At 35.0% G+C, this 21,099-nt stretch overlaps 2 protein-coding genes across 2 annotated transcripts; one reads left to right on the forward strand and one right to left on the reverse strand.

Moving 5' to 3' along the window:
- The first annotated feature begins 8,866 nt into the window (after positions 1-8,866).
- On the forward strand, positions 8,867-9,957 carry LOC113354400 (universal stress protein PHOS34-like). The gene is made up of 4 exons (XM_026597741.1): positions 8,867-9,132; positions 9,232-9,323; positions 9,415-9,536; positions 9,649-9,957. Exons 1-4 carry the CDS (start codon positions 8,952-8,954, stop codon positions 9,734-9,736), a joined length of 483 nt encoding a protein of 160 aa, XP_026453526.1. The 5' UTR covers positions 8,867-8,951; the 3' UTR covers positions 9,737-9,957.
- A 6,858-nt stretch (positions 9,958-16,815) lies between these two features.
- Positions 16,816-20,678, reverse strand: LOC113350270 (26S proteasome regulatory subunit 6A homolog). Its single transcript, XM_026594389.1, has 10 exons — positions 20,507-20,678; positions 20,282-20,398; positions 20,003-20,110; positions 19,303-19,494; positions 19,011-19,202; positions 18,800-18,918; positions 18,318-18,405; positions 17,972-18,091; positions 17,747-17,887; positions 16,816-17,084 (listed from the first exon to the last, which is right to left on the reverse strand). Exons 1-10 carry the CDS (start codon positions 20,621-20,623, stop codon positions 17,007-17,009), a joined length of 1,272 nt encoding a protein of 423 aa, XP_026450174.1. The 5' UTR covers positions 20,624-20,678; the 3' UTR covers positions 16,816-17,006.
- Positions 20,679-21,099: the final 421 nt, after the last annotated feature.

Genomic DNA, 21,099 nt, shown 5'->3' on the forward strand with positions numbered 1-21,099 from the left:
GGATTCCTTTGGTACTTAATAACCATCCAACATATCGGGGTTATATCGGTTCAACTTTTTGAGGATGTGGAATCATGCTTCGTGTTTGAAACTCGAACTTCCTCTTCTTTTCTACTCCTCTCGAGTTTTTCGTTGTTGCAGTTTAAACGTATATAAATTATTTATTACAACAAATTCATAAAGATTTAAGAATTAATTAAATAATTTGAAAAGAAACTTACCACATCGACTTCAATATCACCGCTTCCTCTTTGTCGGTTCAATTGCGTCATCAAAGCTACCTAATTGTTCAGGTCTTTGTTGGTTGTACCAAAACGAATAGACAACCCGGAAGCATCACGATTTTTGGATTCCCAGTTCCCTGACGAAATTGTTTTAAAATACTCCCCCAAAGCGTATGATGTGGTTATTGTACACCATTCATTGGATCAATCGTAAATGCTACATGACCTCTGCAAATAAGCTTTATCTTCATCCAGACTAAACTTTGGACCGCAAAACTTTTTGTGATGAAGTATTTTGTGTTTATGATTGGCTTGCCATTTTCTTTGAGATTTTTTTTCTACATATACTGAGATTAGGATTTTGAGATATAAAGATTGATATTGAGTGAAATTATAAAAATTTGCGGGTGTAGAAGGTGAAAAAAGTGTGATTTTTGTGCTGAAATCTATTCAACTTATAAGGAATGGATTGAGAGTCGTTGGATGGGACTAGACATTATCGGCTCAACCAAGGCCTATTGTCTCAGTGTAAGACGAGTATCTTCTCAATATGAACCCGAGCATCGGCCCAAGTTAATCCGCTCGTCCCAGGTTAGGACTCTCGGCTCAACCTGAGACGCGATGGACAATTTGAGGGTTTGTATTATATTTATCCTTCGATGACCAGGGTTATAACCAAGTGACAAGTGATCAAAACTGCTTATTATACACTCTTCCTGCTCCACTGATTTTTCGGTTTGATCGCTCCCTTTCTCTTGTCTGTTGTATGTCAAATTAACTATCATGTCAATATATTAGAAAAAATATTTATCTGCATTATACTTATTACTGTAAATTTTGTTGTTAGTAGGTTTATTTGTCTAGTCTTTGCTCCTGCATGTTTGTGCTTTCCCTTGTCGGCTATGTGTTTATCCATTATTGGATCTTCGTCTTTTATCCTCGGTTGGATCATGTTCACCAATTGGCTGCACTGGTTTGTCTCGTGCCCCATGTATCTGTAGTAGTCACATATGCTTCTTGTATTATTCCAATGTTATGTATGTTGGTTGCACCGACACTCCAAAAATGAGGTCTTGTTCCTACCCGACGCGTATCTGACGCATCATGCACGTGCATGTCCCACATGTTTTTTATTTGGATACGAGTGGCACACAGCTCCGACGCAGTTCGGATGCAAATGAGAAATGTATGTGACAAAAGTTTTAGTTTGTTTCAATCGTTGCGAGAAAAAAAAAGGAGAAAAAATCACCATGAACTCGCGAAGAAATCTCTTACAATTCTTATCTACAGCTCGTGAAGAACTGTAAGTAACCCTTAACTTTTAATTTAGTTTGATTGTTGATTCTTATTTTTAGTTTATTTGATTGTTAAGAATTATGGTGATCTTAGAAAACTATAATTTTTGATTTCCATCTTTTTTTCATTCTCTTCTTTTCACTAGGTTTTATGGTATTTTTAGATCAAATTGTGTCGTAAATCAATTTTTATATCATCGCAAATTTTTGACCTAATAATTGCAAGGTAATCTTTATTATTAATGTCCTTCTTTTACTGGATGTAAACATTCTTAACTTCTTAGAAGTTAAACTTTTCATTTTTTCCTTATAGAGAAAATATATAATTTGTTAATATTATCTAGTGTTTTTTTTGGACGACGCTTAATATTATCTAGTTGAAGTTAATGATATATACCCAGTGATGGGTGTATGATTTATTAACAATCTATGGAACTACTACTTTAAAAAAAAATTGTAAATTGATTTGATACCGTTGATGTTACATGTCTTACGTCTTATGTGCTTGTATTAAGTTAAATTATTGATTGTTATCTTTGTGTGTGTTTGATGCAAGAATGAGTGATGAAAATCTAAGTCCCACTCCTTTATGGAAGTATGTAACTAAGTAGACTAAAGTTTCAAGGAATCGCAATTGCAGGTTCATGTGTAAGAAATTTGTCTCTACCAACATCTGCATCAGGTAATGGATCTTATTTCACACCAATTCTTCTTTTGCTTTTGAAGATCATAAGAAGAATAAAAAAAATAATGAGAGCTCAATATAGAAAATGTTAAATGATGCAAAACTTGAAGAACGGGATAACCAGATTGCACGCTTATTTTTACGTAGCTGGCTTGCGTTCACCTTGCAAGGAATCCACATTTTATAAATGCATTTAAGATGGATACATTAGACAGTAAATAAACTCAAGGTTATATTCCTCCAGTGTATAATAATGTTAGAGCACTGATCGGTAGAACTCGCAGTCTTGCTACCTCAAGCTTGTCGTCATTATTAGTTGTACAAAACTACATCTTGATTTTTAGTCTTCTAAAGTTAAGTCTCGTACTAGGATTGGAGTATGGTAGTTGAGTATCAGACATCACTGAGAAGGTTAAAGACTGAAGAACAAACGAAGACATTTGGAGAACTTCATCGACAAAAGGTATGTGAAAACTAAACCATCCTATTTACTCAAGGCATTTACCATTCTATCTTATGAGATTATGTCGTATGCTTTTAGTAGATTTATAATTGCAAATAAGAAATTTTGAGTCAAGCTTGTCTTGAAAAATATCTTGAAATATGATTCAATCAATGGATGTTCTTAGATCTTTAACAATCTTAATTTAGAAAAAAAAATTGTGCTCTCGAACTATTTTTGCTTTAAGTTGATCATTTAAATTTTTTCCAAGCAATGATATTTATTGTATATGGCCACTCGGAATGTTTCAAATTGCTTAGAGAGAGTTTTCAGAACATACTGAATTCTGGACACATGGTAGGTACACATACCCAGTATGCGTATCCTAGTGATTTGAGTTCTGAAACGGGATGGGTATACATACCCAGTATGCGTACCCCATGGTTCTGAGTTCGAGAATGGGTGGAAGGTACGCATACCCAGTACACGTATCCCTGGGATATGAGTTTGCGAATGTCTAAGGGTACACGTACCCTGTAATGCACCTCAAGAGCCCAAGTTCGCTGACTGCCCATAGGTATGCATACTTGGTAGGCATACCTACACAATTCTGAATCAAGAAAATACTCATAAACTATTTTCACAAATGTGTTTGGCATTGCTATAACTCTCATAAACAATTATAAGACGACTTTGTTTACTAAATCACTCTGTATTTGTAAATTATGGTTTAAGGCATGAGTGTTATTGAATACCATTTATCCTTGAAATTTCAAAAGGAATAATTTCCTATATTAACTATCGTTGTACACGGTTCCAGAACCATAGACCATAATGTATATTATTTCGTGTAATTTCAACGCGGACTGCTCACATGCTTACAATAATTTCTAATAAGAATTTCATCTAAACTGAGAAAGTGTTTGCTTGGAATCAAGTTATCATAGCTTGAATTCAAAGCTACCTAGAGCCTTGAAAAATTATAAATAGAGAGGACCTTGCAACAAGATTTCATAATCCCTAATTTTTATTCATGTATTAATGCTTCAAAAAAAAAAAATCATAATCCCTAGTACTTTTGTGTCATAGTTGTTAAGCTAGAGTCGTCCTCTATAACCTAGGTTCTTCTTGAATTGTATTCTAGGTTACGACTTAAAGACTTCACATATGGATTCGTTTAGATAGGTCAGATTATCTTTTACCTATTAGTTCTTGTATCATAATCTTGTTCTTATTGATCTTTGAGGTTTTTGTAATCTCGGATCAGGAACGAGATAGATAAAAATCACAAATTTCTCTTCGTCTCAGACTTTGTGATTCCTCGAGATAGATATCTAAAGTTTTTAAACTCTTCTTGATTTGTTTAGATTATTCTTGAGAGGTGTTTAGTAATCCAGGATTCTCAGCTAACTGAGCATAAATGTTCCAAATTCGTGAGGTTTGATGGACTTTGTCTATTGAAAACAGATTTTCAAACCTAGATTGAAAAATCACAAGGGAAATCTAATATGTTTATATGTTAGAGGCGGATTAGTATTAAAAGTCTCCACCTAGGTTGAAGCAACACTTATGTTGTAAATGACGTCAGCTAAGGGAATCAATTACGTAGAGTTTTGCGAGGTTCAAGAGACGTAATGAGCATAAATGCATTTGAATTGCTTGGAGGGTTTATTAGATCTAAAATATATTCCAGTCCGAAGTATGATAGTGGGATAGTGTCTGTAGAAGCTTAATACAATTTGATGTTCAAAGCTGGACGAGATCTCGAGGTTTTTTTGCAGGTGTCGTCTTTATCGTTAACAAAACTTCAGGTGTCTTGTGTTTTTTCTTTTTTGCATTATATTATATTATTTTATCTTTATAATAGGAATAACACAAGTAGTGCGTATTGAATCTAGATAGTTTAAGTCTTTATAAACTAAGATCAATAAACAAGACTTGTTCTTGTTGAATTCGTATCTTGAAATGTAGATTGCAAGTTTCATACTTGTTAGAATTTGCATCCTCTTGATTTGGATACGACTTCAATGATCTTGGATATTGATTTGTGAGATCGTCCAAGAACTCTTTTACACTATCAAGTTCACAGACTGTGTGTCTAGACATATTGATTGTGAAAGAGATAAGAAAGAAAAATAACTAAATACATATTATTCATGGATTTTTTTTTTAGATCTACTTGCAATTGTATTGGGTTTTGTCCATACAGGTTACCAAACGAAAAAGTTGATGGTGTACTTGGTACCCTCTCCTTTTCAATAAACTAAAAACAACTCTTTTATAAAATTAAAGAGCACGTATTGAGAAAGAGCTGCAACCAAATAATCACTCTTAGAAAGAGTAAGGTGTTGGTACTGTGACGGATACTTGGATATCCATTTGTTGCGGTAGTTCGTCTAGTCGCTTTATTCTCGGATCTATTTCTTACGGTACAACATCCATCTAGTGAGTCGACCGTTCATGTATTGTGATCCTTCATCTTTGCATAGCTTTCTTCCATACTGCTTTCTTTTTCACCGGTGGTCACTTATTTGCTGCATTTGTTGATTCTTTCGTCTTTTTTTCGTGCGAGTAGTCATACTTGATTTATGTGGTGCGTCTAGCCTCCTTGCTACAGGTATGTTTGGTGTGTTCATCATCTTCTTTTACATTTTTTAGCCGGTCCGGCTTTTACATTCTTCTCTGCGCGCGTCTTTGGTTATTTTTATCCGTGTCTTTATCTGAATTATCGACTTCTTCTGATTGTTGGTATGTTGCGACAACTTTTCCTTGCCTCTTGATGGGTGATTTAACTACTCTCATGCTGACTGTGTTTCCATCTGATTGTAATTGTCTTTGATGCTGCCTTGTTCGTGGCAACAACATGACTTTGCTAAATAGACGTTGGTTTGTTGTGTAGCTCTCACGCAAGATTCTCTCGTAATGTTTTTACTCTTTTGAGCTTAATTTGGAAGCTTCTCCATTTCGCGTCTCAGCAAAAGGTGGAATCAAAAAATAAAATTCCCATTTGCATAAGCTTGGCCTAAATATCCCTATACTCGGCGCCAAAATGTAATTGTTAAAAAGATAACAACCACATGCAAGTAGAGATAAACTCGCTAGTAAGCTAAAACATAAATAAACGGACACTAAAGGATGAACTTGGACTTCATTGATATCTTCAAAGTCGACAAGCGATGATAAATAAAGAATTAAGGAAGATGGAATGTATATCCTCGCAGTAGATTGAAGTGTTAAGTTGGTGTAATTTTCTTTTTCTAATTATTGGAAGAATTAATGTTATCATAATAATAATATCTTTACAATATTAGTAGGGACATATTTTTTTTACTCGGAAAGGGTAATAGAATAAAAACTAACCTTGGAATATATATCAAAACTAACCTTGGAATGATAACTCAAGTTATCTAGTTGGACAAACAAAAATTTATTTTCCACCGGTATAACTTGGACGAAAGAAAGTATTACTATTCCATCATCAACCCAAAATGTTTAAGCTAATTAGTTCCCATTTTAGTCCTTTGACTTTGGCTTTGATATTTCGAATTTTGGAACTTAGAAATCAGTGATATAATCCTATAAACTTAAATGACTATTTAATCATTTAATTTCATATCAACTTAAAAAAAGAAAAGAAAGAAGAGTTAATGCTTCCAAGAATGATGATAACGACCAAGTTTAGGTAGAACACTATTGTAGCATATGTTAGATGACACTAGATGTCACGAATTAGTTTTCCAGTATTTCCTTAATACGACTTCTAAGTTATAATTGGTGCTTATTAATTAGCATCTAATCTCTATTTAATTGTGATGCCCCATCATTGTGACATTATCAAAAAGAACTTGTTTCTTAGGTTGAAGAATTGGAGAGTTTTTTTTTTATTCTTATTAGTTGGATATTGGTGTTCATAAAAAACCAAGGTAGGGTCGATATTAATTATAGTCCAGCAAAAAAAAAAAGGAGGAGAGGGGGCGGGTCGATTTGAATACTGTATATTAAGGCTTAAGGGAATGATGTCGAAGAAATGCTTAATTAGTCATAGCAGAAACCTTTTGTTTTGCTTTTAAAAAAAGGCAAGTAGGTGTAAGAAGTTGAGATCCACAAAACAACGTGATCTTCAATTCAAAATCTTAAAGCCACTTTATCATTGCAGTGTAAAGACTAAAAACCATCATTACCCAAGTACATTGTGTGAATGAGTCTGCCGTCCTGTACAACTGACAACAAAATCGCATGACCAATTCAGTAAATTCTTAAAAGAGAGTCCACCTGAAATGCATTGAGGCCTTGAAGGCACAAGAAGGCAAACAAATTGAGTAGGAACTAGGAAGCATACAAAATTAATAAGAGACCTGGGATTATGCTGACCAAAATTAATAGGAACTAGGAGTATACAGAGATAGCCACAATCAGTGGAGACAAGGAGCAAAAAACTCCGTATCTAGCTACCTGATCATGAAAATATCTACAAGAAAAAAGAGCAGAGACAAAAAACTACAGAAGGAATAAAAGAGAAAAAGGATCAACAGTGATCAAAGAATCTCAATGAGGATCCCATGTAATAAACCGGTCCCCTCTCCATAAATCCGAGAGCTGAAGAATATTGGTTTTAACTTCAGGTTGAATTTGTTGTGTCTGTACAATAAAACACTCAAGAAAGATGTTAGAATAAAAAGATTAATTTCTGGAAGGTAAATAGACACTCAATTGAACTGCAAACAGAGGACAGAGTCACGTGTTCAACACGCTGTCCTTAACACGATATTTGACCGGTACGTCTCAAGAATGAGTGATGCCTATACCCTGTGGTCAAGTTCGTATCCAGGATAAAACTGCCCATTGCAAGCACTGTTAGCACTACAGTACTTGCCCACTCTTACGATCTCAACAGCGATTGCGCACGGAATGAAAAATAAAGGACCACACAGGGGGAGAAGACGAAAAGAAGAGGATAGTAGCTCTTCTGGACACAAAACGAAATGAGAGAAAGTGATCGCTTTATATAGGGGAGAATAGAGAGAGGTCTCATAAACGCGCATTAAAACAATTTCAATTAATTCAGATTTTTCCAACGGTTTTAAACGTTCATGCATCACTTAATATCGATTTGAAACGTTCATGCGTCATTATGTTTGATATAAAACGTTCATGCAAATTTAAGTTTGATATAAAAACGTTCATACAAATTTAAGTTCATGCATAAACATAATGTTGCCCAAAGAATTATTTTGTTTCAAATATTAATTCGATAATTCAAAAGAAATTTTGCCAAAAAATATAAGTCTTGACCGACACCCGAGCCCGAGCCCGGCGCGGACGGCGGCGTGCGTGAAAATGTGTGATTGCACCAACTAGCCCATTGCCTAAGTCCTCTCCCTCGCACAAAAGTGCTAATGACCCAAGGGCCACTCTAATATCAAAAAATTCAATACTTATGGAGAGGTATCATCTTTAGTTTTCCCTATGTGGGACTAAAGGTTCATTCACAAATAGTGAAAATGAGCTAGTATCCTTAGTGACCAATAGATCCTAAGTTCCAATCCCACCAAGACCAAAAATCCAAACTATTGTATAAATTCATTTTCTCTAACAGAATTATTTTCACCCATGAAAAACAAATTAGAGACCTATTTCTTCTAGCCACTTGATCCTCATTGAACTCTTGGTAGAATATATTCTTTGGTTTTGCTCCAGCCATATAACACCCAAAACGTGCTGGTATGATGAACTTCCCTTCTCCATTGCAGGTTTGCATCAAAAAGAGTGAAGGATCTAGCCCAGACCCAACCATTTTTAGGCGAAGAATGATGCATACATTGTCTGCCATGTAGGAAGATGTGACTAGCATTCTCCTCTCGTCCAAGGCAGAATCCACAAATAGAAGAACATGAGATAAACTCATTTAATTACGTTGTAAATGCAGGACATGTTCTTTCAGTATTATATGACTAAGGCACCTCAAGCTTAAGTCTAATCCCCAGAAACCACTGAAATATTGAACTCGCAAGAGTTTTTTGTGCCCGACTTTCTAGAACTCTAGAAAATGACCCTTTCAAAAGGACTAACTGAAAATAACTAACCCCATAGTTTCAGAAGTTTAACGGTGAGTTTAGTGTGACACGTGGCACGAATAGAGATGAAGTAGTTCTATACTAACTGTTTATTGCTAGTATATCACAATTTGATTAACTGACTCACCTTGAAAACTCTAGTGCCCCAGAATTGCTTCTCTATAGTTCTACAGGGTAGAGAGACAGAAACACACACAAACAGATAGTTGAGGCTAAAGCATTTATCACATAATGGCAGCAGAGAAACCGGTTATGATGGTCGGAATCGATGATAGCGAACATAGTTTTTACGCACTTCAATGGACTATTGATCGTTTTTTCGCTTCGTTCTCCGAAGAACAACAGCCTTATAAACTCGTAATTGTTCATTCCAAACCTGCCCCAGCTTCCGTCATTGGACTTGCTGGACCCGGTAAATCTTCCCTCACAATATTGTTTCCTAAATCGTATTTGAAATGTATGTAGTTAACTTTGTTATTTCTGTTGCTAATGTGGATAGCTGTTTTCGCAGGAGCTGCGGAAGTTTTGCCGTTTGTGGAGATGGATTTGAAAAGGGCAGCGACTAGGGTTGTAGAGAAAGCAAAGGAGGTCATCGGGAAATCGGTAATAGTCAATTTTACATTTATCTCATAGATCAGTAACTTAACTGTTGAGACATCGGTAAATGAAGCTAACTTCGTGAATTGGTGTGTAGGTTAAGGAGATCACAGTAGATGTGGTCGAAGGCGACGCTAGAAATGTTCTTTGTGATGCCGTAGATAGACATCATGCAACAGTTTTGGTTGTGGGTAGCCATGGTTATGGAGCATTGAAAAGGTATAAGATCTATTCATTTTACTCGCTAAATGTTGCTGTTTGTCGCTTGCCAGATCGAGAGTTATTTCTTTTATTGTCGTCGAGTTTTGATCTTTTTTTTTTCCTTTCATAGGGCTGTTTTGGGAAGTGTAAGTGATTATTGTGCGCATCATGCTCACTGCAATGTGATGATTGTGAAGAAACCTAAAACCAAAAATTGAAATTTGTATCTTCAAGATCAGCTTTAGAACGAACGATCTAGAATGCTAAAGATCAAATTCATAATTGGTTCGTCGGATGTTGTTCAATTATAGTATCTTCAATTAAGTACAATGTCTTGCTACTAAATAAATGTAACGTCGAGTATAACTGCAGGTGTTTTCTGGTAAAACTATATTTGCCATTATCCATAATAACAGTGGAGTATACTTACAAGTTGACATGGTAGGGCTTTGTTTCTTTCGATTTTGTCTCGTTGATTGTGCATTCCTTTTGAATTGTCAGGTCATAGATATACTACTGCATTGTATTGGTGTCCTTTTCACTATTGACTAGAACATAATTGATCAAACGAATCGGCATAGCTTCACAATCAACGTGAGCATTATAAAAGTTAATGGTACATATTGAAACCGTCGCAGTAAATATGTGCAACCTTCAGTTCGTATAGTCTGTTGTTGGTAACGCTTTCATCTGAATCGATCACGACCTTCCTAAGATGCCCAAGGCTAATTGTATCGAAGAGCCTATCCATGACCTAACCCAGTAGGTAGTATTATTGATGCCGCCAAATCGAAGACCAAAGCTCTTGTCAAATGTAACATCAACAAAATGCAGTGGTTACTCTCATGTGGAAATTAACATTTAATCGATTTTTTTTTGGGCTTTGGACGTTCTAGTCCGCCCCTCTCAGGCCTAGTACTGGCTAGTCTAAATCTACCCAATTTAAAACAAGTTAGTCCATTTATAGACGATTCAGTCCATAATTGTTATTTTTTATGACAAAAATATCCACCAGTTAAACGTGATATTACTTCTTAAAATTCAGTTCTTTATTTCTTCACTTCATTTTCTTAGAAGCTCTTCCTTTCCAAGAACAAATCCTAAAAACTAATCTCGACATTTTCAACTTCCAAACATAGATCCGAGAATCAATCAAATACTCGATTCAATTGAGTTCCAAGCCTAAATCGTCTTCGTCATTTTTCTTGAGGATTAATTTCAAATCTAGGAAAAAAGTTGATGAGATTCAGTATCAGCAGATTAATTTGTGGATTTCATCATTATAGTCGCTTTGAAAGGTAAGTTCAATCTGTTCTTATCATTTAATTTATCGATTTCTATATCGATTCCGGAAAGAAAAAAGACAATTTTATAAACTTATTGATTCAATTTCTTCGAATTTCCTATTCGATTAATATCATAATTTAGATCTATGTCACTTTTTAGGAAATTATTGCTTATGTTGGGTACACAAAGTCAATTCAAGTTTATTAGTTTAGATTCGAAAATAATTCTTTGTAAAATATCATAAATAGTTGTTAATCTCAGCAGTTGTCAGTTTATAAAAATTGGGAATCAAAATGTATTGAAATCATATTATTATGTGGTTAAGTCATACACAATGTAGTTATAGTTTCTTGCTAAGTTGTTTTACTAATGTTGGTAGGAACTGTATATGTGAGATGGTGATACACATCTGATGACACATCATATTTGTTTCTTATGTTCTACCGTGGAATTTATGCAATTGCTTGGAGCAATTAGTTATGAGAAAGGGAACATGCGATGCATGAGACACAATTGAAGATGACAAATATGAAAATATGATGCTAAATTTGACAGCTAAGTGGTATCTTTCACATGCATTTTCACCTTTTCTTTTGAGAGCCTTTTGGTATAGTTTTCAATAGTTCCATACATTTAATTCTGACAGGCTTGGGCTAAGGAAGGTCTTCTTAGAGAGCAAAATAAAGAATATTGCGTCCTTTGGGTATGATTTTCTAGCATCTTTGAGAGATTTCTCCCATTTTTTGGCTTTCTTAATCTTCAATTACCATGTTAATCTTAAGATGGGTTTTCATTGTCTTAGTAACCAAGTTGGTTTAGCAACACCAACAGATGAGCTCATTTTTTAAACTGTATTTTCATATATGATAATACTAATACCAAACCAAGAACATGGGTTCTCAACATTTTGATTCCTATATTTAGATAAATGTTTCCGTCTAGTTTTATATTCCCCGATAATAATGCTTCCCTATGATCATTACAGAAAACACGCAGTTTAATAAATAAGTGGATGTTATCAAAGATTTTCTTGCAAGCACTTTGTTTCACCCTGTCTGAGGCTGTGGCTGGTTAGTCCCTTTAATCACATTATACGCTTTACTTAATCCTTTTATAAACCTCTTGATCTATACGCCAAATTTATTTTTATTTGAGTATTGATAAACCTAGGTTGTAGTTGTTGAAAGCTTAAGGCCACTATTGTAAAAAAGTGTACCATTTAAGTTTTTGGTTAGGGAGTTGGTTTATGCGGATGAGAAGCTTCGCGCTCCAGTGGCTAGATTATCTAGTATGTCTTCTATTTTCAACTGATGATACCAGCGGAACAAGAGACTACATTTTATTCTCGTTAACTCTTAAAATGATTCGTTTTACTTAGTACCTAGTAATTTGGCAACTAGCTAGTAGAATTCCTTGGATTCACCTGAAGATGTCTAGGAATGTGGTCGTTTTTATGTAAAATGAAACGATTATTTTTGTAACAGATGAATGAAATGGAAGTTTTGAAAAAAAGATTTTTTCAATGATTAACAGATTTAATTTGGTTGATATGAAATTCAGAATTTCTTTTTACTATTGTGCTTTAAATGTTATTGTTGTCTAATGTGTACATAGTTGTACACATATTGATTCTTTTTGTTTGCTTGAAGTTAAGTGACTCTTTATGAACTAGGGTGTATACAAACTAGCATACATATGAAAAAATGACTCCATAAATATGAAAAAATATTACTCCATAACCTTATGGTTGTGTAAATAAATAGGGTGTACAAACTGTTGTACGTGTGGAAAAAATGACTCCATTAGCTTATGCATGCGTAAATAACTAGGGTGTACAAACTGGTGTACATACACAAAAATGACTTCATAAGCTCATGCTTGCGTAAATAATTAAGGTGTACAAACTGGTGCACATATGAAAAATTTACTCCATAAGTTCATACTTGCATAAATAACTTGGGTGTACAAACTGGTGCACATGTGAAAAAAATGTTTTCATAAGCTCATAAAATTAGTTATTGTGAAACATTCCATGTGAGAAGTTCCTTGAAGCACGTGGGAACTCTAGGCTGGGAGGAAAGAAATCGGTGAACACATTTATGTTATTTGCAGGGTTCCCCAATCCATTGGGTTATACTGTAAGTTCTGTAACTACCGTAAGTTCTGTAACTCTTTGCAATTCACTTTTCTTAATTTAACGTCCGTTCTAAAGAGCATCGATAAAATATTAATGTTTTGTTTTGCTAATGTGCATAAAAAAATCTCATGTGTTTTAATTTTTCCATTCAATTTGCATGTTGCGCAACTTGAACGATATGTCAGGAATAATGAAGCAGATGCCACCATTTTCAGTGAAGATGAATGAAGATCTAGCCAAATCTGTACTCTCAAGGTCGTCCTTGTCCATGCATTAATAACAATAACCACAAGATATCAACTCTTGTCTCCTTGATTTTTTGGTTGGAGCTCTAGCTTTACTTTTATATATGCCAATCATTATGTTGGTGGATTGATTTCTTAAGCAATATTGGTACGTACCCTCCTTTAGCAACCATGAATACTTCGACAATATTTTAGATTGATTCATTTCTTCTGGATTGTTCCTACATTTTTAGGTACTTTAAATTTTGAAATGAATTCCATAGTTGATGCTAGGGTTTTTAATGTCAACATAGTTATACACACGTTGATTCTTAATGTGTACATAATTGTACACATGTTGATTTTGATCTGGGTACATAGTTGTACACCTGCTGATCGTTAATGTGCATATAAGTTTGATTATGGGATTATTTTTGTTTTGTTCGCTTGTAGGTCCTGATGATAATAAGGAGATTATTTAGGAGATATGAGGGATGGAATCCAGTTCATCCAACTAGTGGAGCATTTTGGAGGTATGGGATTAGGGATTGGATGTGGTGTTGGTTGGGTACTGGTTTTGGTCCTGGGGTTATTGGTTATGTTGGTGCTGGCTACGGTGTTGGGTCTGGTGTTGGTACAATTTTCCTGGTGTTGGCATTGGTCTTCCTGCTATTTTCCTTATTGAATCTCTATAGGAAGGTACATTTCTCTTCTTCGAGTTACAACACTTAGCGTACATGACTTTTGTAAAACACAATTCTTAATGTGTACATATTGGTACACCTATAATATCACGTGACGTAAATTACGGGTATACTGTTTTCAAGGATTACCAACTACTTTACATATCAACTGGTGACAGTAGAGTGAATTGTTTCCAAGGAGTAGTGGTCGTGTTTGAAGATTTATGTGATTTAGAAGTTGAATACCGTCAAAGAATGACAAACAAGAGTCGTAAAACTTTATGTTAGGGTATGAAGTAGGCTTGTTATTTTGAAAAATGTTTTTGATGTGGTTTTAGTAGAGAAGAACAAAGAAGAAAATGGATCGAGTGTGCTGGTGTTATAGGTTCGAATTTCTGGTAAAGCATTAGTATTGTATGCTTCCCCAACGAACCACAAGCGATCCCGAACCCTGCCTTTGCGTTCTTCAGTCCATTCATGCGACATGTGCAACTCCAAAACTAATCAAGTAAGGTACACAAGAAATTTCCTACACTAATCAATTCTTTGTTGATATCTAGTTTTTGTCATGTTTTAACTTGCCAACTCTTCAATTCTTAGTTGGTTACTTGAATACGCCTACTGTGTATTTTCTTATTTGATGTGTGGTAACTACTTATCCGGTGTATTTTCTTGTACACCAGTTGTGTTTTCGTGGGAGTTATGTAGTGAGGAAGATAATCTTAACTTTCTTTGAATGGTTATTTGTATTTCAGATGTAGGTAAGTCGAATTTACTCTTTCAATTTGACTAGGAATAAGTTCAGTCTCGAAACCAAGTTGTTGAGTGGGCAACTAGGAGTTTGAAAGTTGAAGTTAAAATAAGCAAACCTCGGATTTATGACACTTTTGGTTAAGAATGATTAGTTTTTTTAATCTTTCGATGTATGCAAATATTTTGGTTATTTATCAAAAGAGTGATAAATAATTGTAATTATATAATCAAGTTAATGATATCAGAAGTAGCAGCTTATTACAAAACTTATTAGTAGGAAAGAAATTTTGCAGCACTATGTGCACTTTCTAATATACTCCTTGATTAGATTACATAGTATAATATTTGTATTTGTTATCTAATATCTCCCAGATTATATTACACAATATCACTTTTAATCCCATTTGAATTGGAAGAAATTGCACATGATACTAGCATTTGAATGCCAGATGTTAATTTAGGAGGTATAAGACTGATAACTTGTTGGGACGGAACAAGGTGTATTTCATTTTTTAGGTTTTTGTATATGTGTACAAAGTTATATACCATTATCATGTGTCATTGATGTACGGCCTGTTTGATGGGTATTTCTTAGTTGGTTTTTGTAGATGTCTACATAATTGTACACCATTGTCCAGTCTCATTGATATACAACCTTTTTTTTATGGGTATGGATATTGTATTTTCTATGTTTTTGTAGATGTCTACATAGTTGTACACCATTGTCCTGTCTAATTGATATACTGCACGTTCTAATGTTTATATATGTTGGATTTTCTACGTGTTTTGTAGATGTGTACATAGTTGTACACCATTGTCCCGTCTTCTGGATATACGACATGTTCTATGGGTATGGATGTTGAATTTTGTAGGTTTTTATAGATGTGTACATTGTTGTATTCCATTCTCCCGTCTCATTGATATATGGACTGTTCTATGCGCATTTATGTTGGATTTTCTAGGTTTTGGTAGATGTGTACATAGTTGCACACCATTGTACCGTTTCATGGATATATTACATATTTTGTATAAGTATTTGAATTGCAATTGTTTAGTAATTCACTGTACTGGGATGTCTTGTGCAGTCAGGCCAAAATGAATTAAATCAGTAACTGATTAACTTTTTACTTTATTCATTTTCTTGCTTTGTCACTTATGTGGTTGTTAGTGCAAGGTTAATCACTTATTTTTCAAGCTGCGAATTCTTATGTTTTATTGTTTTGTCCTTGATACAGGTTAACTGCTAAACCAACCTCTACAAATCCGACTACTAATCAACTAGAGCTTGTCGTGGTTGATAGTTCTGATAGTCTGTATATACTAGAGTGGTTGTTGGCTACCAAGGATGTTGGATTTTCTTGATTTTTGCATGTGTACATAGTTATATATTAGTATAAATTAAAAAAAAAAAATGAGAATAATATAGTCATATGGGTACTCTTTTTGTAGTTCTCGGAACGAGCTTTCCGAATATATATCAAGTTTGCGAATTTTGGACAAAAGGTTCAAAAGATAAATTGTATTTTAATTATTTTTATGTTAATTAAAATTGCTGACATCATCATAAGTCATTGTGGACTAAACTCCAAATATTTGGACTAAATTGTAAAGAATAAGGTTATTAGTGTACTTTCCCATATTTTGGATTAATTTGTACCTAGTTGATTCGGACTGGACTAAACCGTAGTTTTGGACTGACTTTTGGACTAAACCGTATTTTCCCCTACTCTCTTACTGATGAAGCTATCCCTACTTCACGTGGTCCAATCAAAGACGTTCTTGAGAGGCTTGCCCTCAACCCAATACTAGAATCGCAATCCCATATTCCCTCATCTCTTCATTCTCAGAATTTCATAAACTTAACAGATTTTGTAGACGACCCTTCGAGTGCTTTTTGAATTTTTTAGGTGCCTGTTAGGATGTTCACATTGGATTTATATGACAGTGAGAAGATGGAACTTCAGCAAAGACGGTGAGAAGATGGAAAAGTTCAGCGAAACACGACGCCTGTTGGCAGTTGACCCCCACGATAGTTGGATGTAGACAAAGTCTATTTCCCTGAATATGTCTAAAATCTCAAGTCTCTCATGTGTGATCTGTTTTCCCTGAACATACTGTTGATATGTTTCTCACATATCCCTATTGGGATCAAAAATATGTATTCAGCTGCTTCAACCTTCTTTTTGATGTTAGTTGAGATTAGTTCTATAAAATGGTAAAACCAAACGAGTTTTTCACTGTTTATAATAGTAAATTTGAACCATGAACCAATGATGCTCTAGAATTCACTGCAGAATATAAACTTGAACTAAGAAAGAAAAAAAATAAGCACACAAAAAGTGGTTGATGATACTGGAAGACTGTGCCATACGTCTAGTAATACAAACGGTAATACAAACTCAAATTATGCATAATAATTAAGACTGGCTTTCTTCTTCGCTTGAACTTGAATAATACCTTCATTAAAGTCTTCATGGATCACCTGGAATTCAAACGTAAACAAGTGTCAGCTAATCTTCCCAATAGCAGCACTCATACTGCTGATCGATAATTGTATTTATCATATAGCACTAATGAAGGAATAGTAGAGTGAGAACTGAGAACATATACAACTACTTTATTATTTATGGGTACTATCAGGGGTAACTAACACCTATTGCTAAAAGACAGTCCTTAAAATCGCTCATGAAGCACATATAATTTACCAAGAGAAGTGGACAATTTCTGGGCATGATCTAGAGTTGACTGTAGTTAAATGATTCTTTCTTTCTATATAGTACTAATGAAAGAATAGCAGAGAGAGAACATATACAACTACTTTATTATCAAAAGCTTACACCTTGTGGTGCTATCAGGGCTAACTAACACCTATTCCTAAAAGACAAACCTTAAATCTCATGAAGCACACAGGTGTGAACATTTTTTGGGAATGATCTAGTGTCGAATATAGTTATATCATTCTATCTTTCCCTCATCTGGAAGGTTCTCAATGTTTCTATTATATGAGTTATTTGAATATGTGCGAATCCAAAATTACCAGTCATAATTGCTGTTATTCTACGTATAGCTTTGGGAGTAGTTGTGAGGCTTAAACCTTAGGTTTAGGACATAGAAACAAAAACTAGGGCAAGGCCCTTTACGTACCTCAGTTGCATCTCGACGCAGAGCCAGCATACCAGCCTCCACACAGACGGCTTTCAGCTGCGCTCCGTTGAAATCATCTGTTGAACGAGCCAACTCCTCAAAATTGACATCTGGGTTTACATTCATTTTTCTTGAATGGATCTGCAATTCAATCAGAATTATCAGCATAAACAAACTGAGTGAGTAGCAGAATAGAAAATATAAAGTACGAACAGTTTAAATTACCTGCAATATTCGAGCTCTAGCTTCTTCAGTGGGATGTGGAAACTCAATTTTTCGATCTAAACGACCTGAACGCATGAGGGCAGGATCCAGGATGTCAGCTCGGTTTGTTGCTGCTATCACCTGCAGTTAACCATGACATATATTTGAGTAATGTACATACGAAGAAACAGATTTTAAAAATAAACTTTGACCACTTCGAAACAGAATTTTGAGAGAGAGGTTTTGCTTTGACTAAATATCTAGACGCACTCTGCGTGATACAGCATCTGAAACATTATACTGTATATCTGGCAGAAGAATCCAACCAACTGATATTACTGTATATAAGATAAGATAAGATACTGACTTTTATACGGTCATCACTGCTGAAACCATCAAGCTGATTCAGCAACTCCAACATAGTCCTTTGCACTTCCCTATCTCCACTCACTTCACTGCAATGACATGGCTGCTATGTTATATACACACTAATATAGTGCTGAAAAAATGTCCAAAATTTATGTTCTCAACCATTTGCCACAAGCAAAATAAGGGTATGGAAGACATACCAGAAGAACTTAAATATGAACACATTTACTCCATTCAAACGTATAGCAACTTCGATTATGCAACAATTTCTGAATCTCACCGTAGGGAGTTCTAATTTTCACCACAGAACCACATGTCTGGGGTGAGCCTAAAGTCTTTAAGAACCCAGTTACAAGATGTCTATCAGATATCTCTGATGCTCATTGTGATCTCTGCCATTATCAGCATATCTCGGCCACTCAATGAGAATGGGCTAGGAAAGTGAGGGTAGAGAGAGAGAGGGAGGGAGGCTCTGCATACCTGTCAAATCTTTTGGTACCAATTGCGTCGATTTCATCTATAAAGATGATGCAAGGAGACTTCTCCTTTGCAAGCTGAAAGGCATCACGAACAAGCTTTGCTCCATCTCCGATGAACATCTGAATACATTCAGCATGCAATATCACTTATACAAGTTCAACTGTTCAGTAACAAACAGGGTTAAGGAATTCTTCAAGGATTGAAGGAAAACCTGAACAAGTTGTGGGCCTGCTAGCTTCAAAAAAGTGGCATTAGTCTGTGCTGCACAAGCTCGAGCCATTAATGTTTTCCCCGTTCCAGGAGGTCCGTACAAGAGCACTCCTTTGGGTGGGCGAACTCCTAATTTCTGGAACCTCTCTTTGTGCGTCATAGGAAGAACAATAGCCTCCACAAGTTCTTGAATCTGCAACAAAAAAAAAAAAAAAAACAAGATGCCCCATGAACAGAAGAGTTCAACACTTCAAAAAAGTGCACGCACTCATGTTTTGGAAGAAGAAATGCACCTGCTTCTCCAACCCTCCAATATCATTGTAATCCTCGGTTGGCTTTTCATCAACTTCCATTGCCTTTACACGTGAATCATATTCCGATGGAAGAGTGTCCAAGATCAAGTAACTGTCTTTGTTAACACCAACCAAATCCCCAGGTTTTAGCTTATCAGGATCCACTAGACCGATAACAGGTAGGAAAATTGTCTGCAATAAAAACGAACAGCTCAATAAGAAATACAACATCGATGTTGAAGCCTCTTAGAAGCGAAACCATAGGAAAAATGACGGATCATAGAGGATTAGATGGAATTAAAAGATTACGAAGTGATATTAAATCAATTTTCATTCCTTCAGCACAATCACTGTTACACTATATTTACAGAAAACCTAAATAACTAGGATGAACACTCTAACCAATAAATAAAGTGTTAACTACAAATCATTAATTCAGACACCATATCTGACTTATAAATTTAAACCTCATCCATTTGTAAGAGGATACCCCTTGAAACCCTGATCACACATATCCGCAATTCTGCACATATGATTCCCAATTATCACAGTCTCTTTACAGATAATTCATAAAATCACTCCAAATTACTACACAAATCACCCTAAGAAGCTACACACAACAGAAAGAGTTCCCAATACAAATAAACCAATCAGGGGTACATCATATACACAACAAACAAAAATGAAATCACTTTTTTACCTGACGGGTAGATGTTTTCAATACAACACATTTTCCCTTCCTTTGTGAATCGAGATCAACATTAGCACCATCTTCCTCAGCATCTTCCTCGGGATTCATTTCCAATATCTAAGTAAAAAACAAGACATTTACACACTTCTCTAACATGAAAAAAAAAACCCAAAATCTAGGGTTTTCTAAATAAAATTCAGGTATACAAATAAAACCAAAGTAAATCCATCTACTTCGCTAAACAATTTAAACGAACTCTAAGAAAGAGAGAGATTTGAATTTGTATACCTCCACGATGTTACCGACTAAGTAAGGTAACTGTTTATTAAGCTTGATCTTCTCTTGATTCTCTTTAATCTTATCTTTAAATGATTCTAATTCCATATTTGTTCTTTGCAATTCTTCCTTCATTACCAACACCAAAAGAAAACAAAAAAAATCAGTAATTTTCCCAAAAATATTAATTAAATTTAAATAAATTTGTTTTTTTTTTCTTTGAAATGAATCTAGAACCTTGAGGATACGAATTTCGGTGTCCAGCAGTCTAGAGTTTCTAACAATATCATCGGTGGACATTGAAGCTAGTTGATCATCTTCGAAGGTGCTGTCTTCAACCATTGCGGTCGCCATGATGAGAGCTAGAGAGAAAAGGAGAGAGATGTAGAAGACACAAGTGAAGAAGAACTGAGAGAAATCGTGAGAGAGAAGAAAATATATATTCAGAAGTTTGCTTTAGCTTCACGGTTGTTGGGCTGGGCTGTGTTAAAATACAAAATTGGCCCAATAAAATGTCCGATCTTAATACTATTTGTTTCGACGGTATTTCCTACAATATCAATTTAACTGAAAATCACTTATATTAACTCCAATTGTAAAACCAAATGGCATGTTTCAGTAAGTGAAACTAGGTTGTGAGCTTACCGTGTCACATCTCTTTTTATAGTTTTAACCCTATTTCGTGTAACATCTTGCTTTTTTGGTGAGGATTTTCCTTACTAACTAATAAATTATGAATAGCCAGATCTCATAAATGTATACCCGAGATTAGGTCGTCTAACATTTTACGCAAAAAAATGTTGTGGTGGTTGTATCTTCTTCCAAAGTGA

The sequence above is a fragment of the Papaver somniferum genome, chromosome 2 (genome assembly GCF_003573695.1).
Source record: "Papaver somniferum cultivar HN1 chromosome 2, ASM357369v1, whole genome shotgun sequence".
NCBI classification, from domain to species: domain Eukaryota; kingdom Viridiplantae; phylum Streptophyta; class Magnoliopsida; order Ranunculales; family Papaveraceae; genus Papaver; species Papaver somniferum.